The 9372-nt window shown below is 38.9% G+C and overlaps 1 protein-coding gene across 1 annotated transcript; it reads left to right on the top strand.

Moving 5' to 3' along the window:
- The first annotated feature begins 1669 nt into the window (after nt 1-1669).
- LOC132624008 (phytochrome A) lies at nt 1670-8300 on the top strand. Its single transcript, XM_060338822.1, has 7 exons — nt 1670-2133; nt 2432-2540; nt 2662-2760; nt 3329-5396; nt 5584-6400; nt 6738-7028; nt 7913-8300. Exons 4-7 carry the CDS (start codon nt 3341-3343, stop codon nt 8121-8123), a joined length of 3375 nt encoding a protein of 1124 aa, XP_060194805.1. The 5' UTR covers nt 1670-2133; nt 2432-2540; nt 2662-2760; nt 3329-3340; the 3' UTR covers nt 8124-8300.
- The last annotated feature ends 1072 nt before the right edge of the window (nt 8301-9372 follow it).

Below are 9372 nucleotides of genomic sequence, written 5' to 3'. Positions count from 1 at the left end.
GGGGTTCACGACCTTATGTCACCTCGACATAGCCATAGTTGCCTTCAAGTTCTAATGTATCTTTTTATGATAAATGTATAATGATGCTAAGTTATGATAAGGTCATGATATGCCTATGAGATGTAAAATAATGTTAAGTTTATGATGAGTATATGACGATGCGATTCCACTGGCCTAAACGGTCGGGCATGTCATTGCAAGGGCGGGCTGCATACGATTCCACCGTGCCTAGATGGCCGGGCATGTCACCGCTAAGGCAGGCTGCTATAGTTACACCGAGCATAGAGGGCCGGGCATGACACCACTAGTGGGCGGCATATGATGGTTACTCGGACGCGGGTTAACGATGATGGTGTTTATGATATGGGGATGTATGTGCTATGATGATATATGTAATACGATTATATATGATATATGTATGAAATGCATCCATTCTTAAAGGTTAAGCAGGTTATATCTTGATCTTATGTCTTATGATTTCTCTATTATATTCATTTCATTCATGCCTTACATACTCAGTACAATGTTCGTACTGATGTTCGTTTTCTTTGGACGCTGTGTTCATGCCCACAGATAGATAGGGAGGTGATCCAGACTCGTAGGAGCTACTAGCAGACTTTGAGAGCACCCCATTATTCCGGAGGTGCCATTGATTTATTCTTTTGTGTATATATATGTTTTGGGCACGATGGGGTCCCGTCCCGTCCCTATGTCTAGCACTCTAGTAGAGGCTCGTAGATACGTATGTGTGGGTAGTATGGTCTCACGATGTCCTTATTGTATGTATATAATTTTGATAGCCGAAGGGCTTATGTATATAAAGGTAATTATGTTTCGAAGTGAAAAATATTTTTTCCTATGATTTGAGTATAAGATTAATGAATAAACGCTTGATGTGTACGATGGGTAATGGTATGAGCGGTGCTCGGTGGTTAGCCCCGGGATACCCGTCATGGCCCCTAATGGGGTCGTGACATTTACTGAGTAATTAATATTATACCGTGGATTGTGTGTTTTAAAGATGTTACCCGAAACATTTTGGGAAAACTAGCTTGGTCAGTTGGGGGGGGGGGGGGGGGGGGGGGGGGGGAATTACTTAGGTCGGGTATTTATGTCAAGCAAACGAATACAGGACACAGTGTCATTTACACACAATTTTATCTCGTAAATATGTGTAGTTGTCCATTGTAACCTCAATTTATCATTTTATGTTAATAAATTGATGACTTCATGAAAATATTGGTACGGGAAGGAAAAAATTATCCATCAGTTACTCTGCCCGTGAATTCAAATGTTGCAAATAAATATAAACCTACTGATAACAGAAGGGAGTTAGTAATTACCATTAGTTTCTTTAAAGTTTGTAGGTACTCCATTTGATTCAAAATAAATGTTCACTTATCCTTTTTATTTTGATTCAAAAATAAGTTTTCAGTTATAAAATGAAAAAAATTAACTTCATCTTTTTCAAATTTGACCATATTTACTCAAGACAGTAAATAGACAAAAGTCTTATTAATTGAGAATTCATGTGATCAAAATAACTATTTATTTTTTAGAAATTAGTGCTTTCTTATTAGTTGGTATTTTCTTAAAGTATGTAAAAAAGATTAAATTAACGCTTATTTTGAACCGGAGAAATTCATTGGATTCAGTTTTTGAAGAGGTTATTCAAAACATTCGGAGACTAATCAAGTATTCAAGTCAATCAACGTTAAAGGTAAAAAGAGTAGAGGCTAGTGGGAGGGTCTGCCTTTGCCATCATGGGACTGTAAAAGGAACAAAACTCAATAAAAACGCAAACACAATGACCCACATATCTCATTTTGACTCCTGGCTTCAATTTTTCATCTTAATTTTACTTTGATTGAGTACTAGAGCTAGCAGAAACCTTAGTGGAAATACCAGAAGCAGCAATTGAATGAGCTAAATCTGGGAATCAGATTCACCTCACAAATTAAACGCCGAAAAGTGATTGGTTATATGAATCTAGATCGACTGATATTGCTCATTCACTAGTCTGTCAATTCTCTCAATTTGCTGACACCTTTCTCTCTCTCTTGAAAGATAAGGGATGATGTCTTCACGTGGTGTCCATAACCTTTTGGCTTTGCTGCTAACTTCTTATTCGAGGTATGGCCTCTCACTCTTTCCCTTCCAAGTGGGTATTCTCATCACTTTGTTTATTGTTTATATATAATATATATGTGCAATATCTTTCTGTTCCTTATTTTAAAGACACGAATCTTTTATATTTGATTTTCTTTTTTCTTCTAATCTTGGTAAGAAGTCTTCTAGTGAGTACTAGTTAGTATTATATTTCCACCCACTCACGAATTATTATATATTATCCGTACTTTGTTGGCCATAGGTTTGTATTTTAAAATTGAACTGATTGTTAATCATAATTGGATACTTACTATTATTATAGACCTGGACAACGAATCATGATTGAGGCTTATGCTGATTTTGGGGTGCATCAACTGACACCATCAATCTATGTTTGGAAAGAAAACAAGTTAGCAACTCACTGATTTCAAGTAAAGTCCCTCTCCACTTGCTATTTATAGAGACTCGTATCGTACTATGGTATTTGTGTATAGTTGTCTGTATGAGCTTTGGGAAGTGTGTGTTTAATGGTATGAATGAATCTTTTTAAAGGATTAACTTCTCTGGAGTTGGAGAAGGAGAAGTGGTCACTATATCAAGAATTCAGCTGAAAGCTACTTTGGTTTTGCCTCTGAAATCTTGTGAAAAAAGGTGATGTCTTTTCTCTTGTTTTGTTATTTACTAACTTCTCTCTGCAAATTGTGTCTTGGTTGCTGATAGCCTCTTTGAGGGTATATTGTAGTTTTGCCTTAAAGAGACAATGATTTGCATCTTTATCTACTTTTACTATTATAGAATGATAAAGAACTTGAATTCCCAATAGGCTGTGGCTAGTTTGTTATAATCCAGCTAAATAGAACTCTTAGCTTAGTGTACTATGTCTATTTGTCTGCATGTTGCGACTTCTTAGTTATATAGTTGAAATATCTTAGTTTAAACATATGCATCTCCCTCCTGCTTTGTGTTTTGCAAAGTATATTAAAGCGGGGTGAGATTGGGTAGGAAAATTTCATGCTGCAAATAGAGATTTGATATTTGATTTGGTAAAAAGTAGAGCTTTTAAAATGAATCCATGTGCTTATTCTACTATGTTTGCTGATATAAAACAGTTAAAAACTCTGTTATGAAGACTTTGACAGTAACAGTTCCTATCACAACTTTGTAACATCAATGTATAATGTTAATCATCTGTGGTAATTACTTTTTGTGTACTGTTTAGATTTGAGTCGAAATGTCGTCTTCAAGACCTAGCCAATCTTCCACCACTTCATCAAGATCAAAGCACAGTGCTAGGATCATTGCACAGACCTCCATAGATGCAAAGTTGCATGCAGACTTTGAGGAGTCAGGTGAATCCTTTGACTATTCAAGCTCAGTGAGGGTTACAAGTGTCGCTGGTGGTGAGCAAAGGCCCAAGTCAGACAAAGTAACCACCGCTTACCTTCATCAGATCCAAAAGGGCAAGTTTATCCAGCCATTTGGTTGTTTGCTAGCCCTTGATGAGAAAACATTAAAGGTCATAGCATTCAGTGAGAATGCCCCTGAAATGCTGACCATGGTTAGCCATGCTGTTCCAAGTGTTGGTGAGCATCCAGCTCTTGGCATCGGGACTGATATTAGAACGATCTTCACTGGTCCCAGTGGAGCGGCGTTGCAGAAGGCCTTGGGGTTTGGAGAGGTTTCTCTGTTAAATCCAGTCCTCGTTCACTGCAAGACTTCTGGGAAGCCATTTTATGCAATTGTTCATAGGGTTACAGGTAGCTTAATCATTGATTTTGAGCCTGTGAAGCCCTATGAAGTGCCTATGACTGCTGCAGGGGCCCTGCAATCATATAAACTTGCAGCCAAAGCCATTACTCGCTTGCAGTCCTTGCCCAGTGGCAGTATCGAAAGACTTTGTGACACAATGGTTCAGGAGGTTTTTGAACTAACTGGTTATGACAGGGTGATGGCGTATAAGTTTCACGATGATGATCATGGAGAGGTGGTGTCTGAGATCACAAAGCCTGCCCTCGAGCCTTACCTTGGTTTACACTATCCTGCTACGGATATTCCACAGGCTGCACGCTTTTTGTTCATGAAGAATAAAGTCCGAATGATTTGTGATTGCCAAGCAAAACATGTGAAGGTAGTCCAAGATGAGAAGCTTCCATTTGATTTAACATTGTGTGGCTCTACTCTTAGGGCCCCTCACTATTGCCATTTACAGTACATGGAGAACATGAATTCAATTGCATCACTTGTAATGGCAGTTGTGGTAAATGACGGGGATGAAGAAGGAGAAAGCTCTGATTCTTCACAATCACAAAAGAGAAAAAGGCTTTGGGGCCTCGTTGTCTGCCACAACACCACCCCAAGGTTTGTCCCCTTCCCCCTGAGGTATGCGTGTGAGTTTCTTGCACAAGTCTTCGCCATACACGTTAACAAAGAACTGGAATTGGAAAATCAGTTCCTTGAGAAAAATATTCTGCGTACTCAGACTCTCTTGTGTGATATGCTGATGAGAGATGCTCCCCTAGGTATCGTGTCACAGAGCCCCAATATTATGGATCTAGTCAAATGTGATGGTGCTGCTTTGCTCTATAGGAACAAGATACACCGGTTAGGAATGAACCCAAGTGACTTTCAGCTGCACGATATAGTATCATGGCTTTGTGAGTATCATACAGACTCCACAGGCTTGAGTACAGATAGCTTGTATGATGCTGGTTTTCCTGGGGCTCTTGCTCTTGGTGATGCTGTGTGTGGTATGGCGGCTGTGAGAATATCTGATAAGGACTGGATGTTCTGGTTCAGGTCACACACTGCTGCTGAAGTTAGATGGGGTGGTGCAAAGCATGAACCTGGTGAGAAGGATGATGGCAGGAAAATGCATCCTAGGTCATCATTCAAAGCATTCTTGGAAGTTGTCAAGACAAGGAGTATACCCTGGAAGGACTATGAGATGGATGCAATCCACTCTTTGCAGCTTATACTAAGAAATGCCTTCAAGGATGCTGATGCAGTGAATTCAAATACCAATATTATCCATACAAAGCTTAATGATCTTAAGATAGACGGGATGCAGGAACTAGAAGCAGTCACTGCTGAAATGGTCCGCTTAATTGAAACAGCTTCAGTTCCTATCTTCGCAGTTGATGTGGATGGGCACGTCAATGGATGGAACACAAAAATTGCTGAGTTAACTGGTCTTCTTGTTGATGAAGCAATTGGGAAGCATTTGCTCACTCTCGTGGAGGACTCATCAGTTGATACCGTGAGAAAAATGTTGGAATTAGCATTGCAGGGTACGTATCTTTGTGAGCTTCCCCCTCTGTGTTACGTTAATGTTATGACTCTCTTTTCATGAAGATTTATTGTCTACGCCATTTAATTGTTTTGACTAGTTATTAGTTTACATGATTTTTGTCTGTCCATTCAGTTCAATGAATTATGTACTGTACATTTAATCGAATACACCATCCCTTTTACCAGGGAAAGAGGAAAGAAATGTAGAGTTTGAAATAAAAACACATGGGCCGTCAAGGGATTCTAGTCCAATCAGCTTAATCGTGAATGCATGTGCAAGCAAGGATGTTCGAGATAATGTTGTGGGTGTTTGTTTTATTGCTCAGGATATAACTGGACAAAAAAGTATTATGGACAAGTTCACCCGAATTGAAGGTGACTATAGAGCGATTATCCAAAATCCTCACCCATTGATCCCACCAATATTTGGCACGGATCAATTCGGCTGGTGTTCTGAGTGGAACTCTGCAATGACAAAGTTAACTGGATGGCGACGTGATGATGTTATTGATAAAATGCTATTAGGGGAGGTTTTTGGGACACAGGCAGCTTGCTGCCGTCTCAAGAATCAAGAAGCTTTTGTAAATTTTGGAGTTGTACTAAACAATGCTATGACTGGTAAAGAATCTGAGAAGATTCCTTTTGGTTTCTTTGCACGTTATGGGAAATATGTGGAGTGCTTACTCTGTGTGAGCAAAAGGTTAGATAAAGAGGGCGCAGTCACGGGACTCTTTTGTTTCCTACAGCTCGCAAGCCATGAGTTGCAACAAGCTCTTCATGTTCAACGATTGTCAGAACAAACAGCGCTCAAGAGGTTGAAAGTATTAGCTTACATAAGGAGGCAAATTAGGAATCCACTTTCTGGGATTATATTCTCTCGGAAGCTGCTAGAGGGGACGAACTTGGGTGAAGAGCAGAAAAATATACTGCAAACAAGTGCACAGTGTCAGCGTCAGCTCAACAAAATTCTTGATGATACAGATCTTGATAGCATTATAGATGGGTATGTTACAATCATTTTAATTATACCGTTTGTGTTTTAGTTTTTCTAAACCCCAAGGTGCTTCCCATTCTTCCTTTTTGTAGTTAAAACTTGATCAAGGTATGATGATTTTGTAGCTACAGGTAAATGCTTCAATTTGATCTATGGAAGATTGGGACCTTTTGCAGTAGAAGTGTTGTCCTTGGAATATATATTTGTGCATTTGATGCAATTTTGAGCTTTCCTTGCATTATGGCTTTTGTGTCTATTATTTTTAGTTTTTAATTTTATGTTTATCAGTTTAAAAAATGATTTTCTACATTGTAATACTTTTTCTCTTCCTCTAATCTCTTACCAGTTATTTGGATCTGGAGATGCTCGAGTTTAAGCTGCATGAAGTATTGGTAGCATCTATTAGTCAAGTCATGATGAAGAGCAATGGAAAGAATATAATGATCGTGAATGACATGGTTGAAGATCTTCTCAATGAAACTTTATACGGAGATAGTCTGAGGCTGCAACAAGTCCTAGCTAACTTTGTGTTAGTATCTGTGAACTCTACACCAAGTGGTGGCCAGCTTAGTATTTCAGGCACGTTAACAAAAGATCGCATAGGAGAATCTGTTCAGCTTGCTCTCTTGGAATTCAGGTATATCCATATGATAGAAAAATCAAAAGTGGTTTTTTCACTTGACCAGATTTCTACTGTCCAAGTTAAAAGCATCTCCTGCGACAACATAAAAAGTTGAGGGATGTCTACACAATCCATTGAAGTCTAAGCATTTTGAAAACTATCTTTAGGCATTAAAACTAACCAGCATCTCTCTCAAAACCTGTGATTGATATGTTATTTCTGTGCTCAGTTATTTTTGTTTGATAGTGTATTTATTCTCTTTCAAATTGGGACGGTCAAAGTGTCCTAATATTGCCTTAGCATTTGTGATCTTTGACAGTTGAAGCTGCTGCTATTTTATTTTTTGTCTTCTCTCCTCCATTTATTTTGTAAACATTAATTACAAAGTTGCTGGTTTAATAACAAAATAATTTCTAATTATCTATTTTCACAAACTCTAATGCAATTGTTCTGTCGGCCTAAACACCTATCACTCTGTTTTTTTTTTTTAATCAGTCAAGTTTCTGAGTAGGACTTCTCAAATTCAAAGAGAAGTGGCAAATGCTCTCTAAATGGTTCAAGCTTCTTAATATTTTGGCCTATTCCTAATTCGTTCTTTGGACAAATGAAATATCAACCTTCAGCACAATTGGTGACTCTTTTATTCCTGTTGAGGTTTTAGTGTTGAGTTTTCCATCTCCTTAAACAAATGTGTTTAGTTGGCATATGTGGAATGGTCTGTCCTTTATCTATTCAAGTAGCGGGAATGTGTTTTTTCTTCGTTTGGCCAAGATGTGTTCATGTGGTGATTTGTGTTTGAGGCTAAACAGAAATTTAAATAATTATAAGAATCAGCACATCTGTAACCGATGCATGGCTGACCAGGAGAATGACACTTTTGCTCATTGCTACTGTTGCAGGATAAGACATACAGGGGGTGGAGTGGCAGAAGAATTACTCAGCCAAATGTTTGGTAGTGAAGCCGACGCATCTGAAGAAGGGATCAGCTTGCTTATCAGCAGAAAACTGGTCAAGCTGATGAATGGGGAAGTTCAGTACCTAAGGGAGGCCGGGCGATCAACTTTCATTATATCCGTTGAACTCGCAGTCGCTACCAAGTCAAGCTCATGATTCAGGAACCCTCTATAGTCTTTATCTATTTCTCTAGTTCTGTATAGTGAAGAAGGATTTCACGTTTTCATGTTTTATGTTTTATCATTCCGATGTCTTTGTGTTCGTTTTTGTGATGTTCCTCCTCTTTGCTACACTGTTTTCCTTGAGTTTTAACAAGTCGCTTGAACAATTGCATCTTCAGCGTTTCAACATTTCCAATTTCATTAAAATCCTGATCTGCCATTGAAAGTGTTGAAATTTTTATCACTTTTAGGACCAGAATTTCTTTTTTGATTTCCCACCCGGTGTCCGGTACCCGTATTGGAGTTCGACTATAACTAGTTCCCGCCGCTTAGGGCCTACTTGGGGAGCGGTGGGGGGGGGGGGGATTGCTTTCTACCAAGAATTTTTTCATATTCAAGGCTCGAACTCGAGATCTCTGATTAAGGGAAGAGCAGCCCCATTCATTGCGCCACATCTCTTTTGAAGGTTAGGACCAGGTTTCTAAGATGCTATATTTCTTTTTCTTTAAGATGAAGCATGATCAAAATTGTAAAGATGGTCTATATACGTCTGCAAACGTGTTGCCCTTGGTCACTGTACTTCTTTTATAACAGTGTTGGAAGTATTTCGTTCATTTTTAATTTGTATATAGTCATAGTGAAGAAAGTTGCAAGACTGGAAGGTACGACTATGAGAAAAGGAATCTGAATTCGTAATGAATAGAAATTCACAAGGATTTGATTGCTTAACAGGATTTGAACGTTGTAGACGGTAAAAGCCGAATCAATTTGTATTCGGTAAGAACCGAGTAAATATTACAACTGTCCGATACGAGATCGAAGAGGAATGAGGTTGTTGGGCTCAGTTAAGATCGAAGGGAACAAGGACCGAGGGGTTGTGAGTTTTTCCAATTGAGTGTCAAAAACCGAGGGTATGTTGATAAGCACAGAAAACCCGAGTCTGAGGCGAAGACACTTAACATAGGCTCGGATTCAGGCCACGCGTCACCTGACCGTTCTGCCATTTGCGCTGACAACAGTACGAGTGTCAGAGTATCCATACGGACGCCGCCTTAGCCATTACGGACGCCGCCTTATCCATTTTAGGGTTTTCTTAAAAAGGTCTTTTTTAGATTGTACTAAGGCCCACCTATTTGTAGCATTAAATAGGAGTGTACCCCCTTCATTTTAGTGTTAGATTTTCATTATTCATCACACTTGTAATCTGAAAAAGAAGGCAGTGGAATTTTCTTAGTGATTGGCTC

Source organism: Lycium barbarum, chromosome 12 (assembly GCF_019175385.1).
Source record: "Lycium barbarum isolate Lr01 chromosome 12, ASM1917538v2, whole genome shotgun sequence".
In the NCBI taxonomy this organism is placed as follows: domain Eukaryota; kingdom Viridiplantae; phylum Streptophyta; class Magnoliopsida; order Solanales; family Solanaceae; genus Lycium; species Lycium barbarum.
Note: the sequence above shows the minus strand (reverse complement) of the source record. Positions and strands in the feature narration are given on the sequence as shown.

Excerpts from the sequence above, each read along its gene's own strand:
- LOC132624008 (XM_060338822.1), top strand. The coding sequence starts at position 3,341 with ATGTCGTCTTCAAGACCTAGCCAATCTTCCACCACTTCATCAAGATCA. Across the intron at positions 5,397-5,583 it reads GTTGGAATTAGCATTGCAGG|GGAAAGAGGAAAGAAATGTA; the intron begins GTACGTATCTTT and ends CCCTTTTACCAG. Across the intron at positions 7,029-7,912 it reads CTTGCTCTCTTGGAATTCAG|GATAAGACATACAGGGGGTG; the intron begins GTATATCCATAT and ends CTACTGTTGCAG.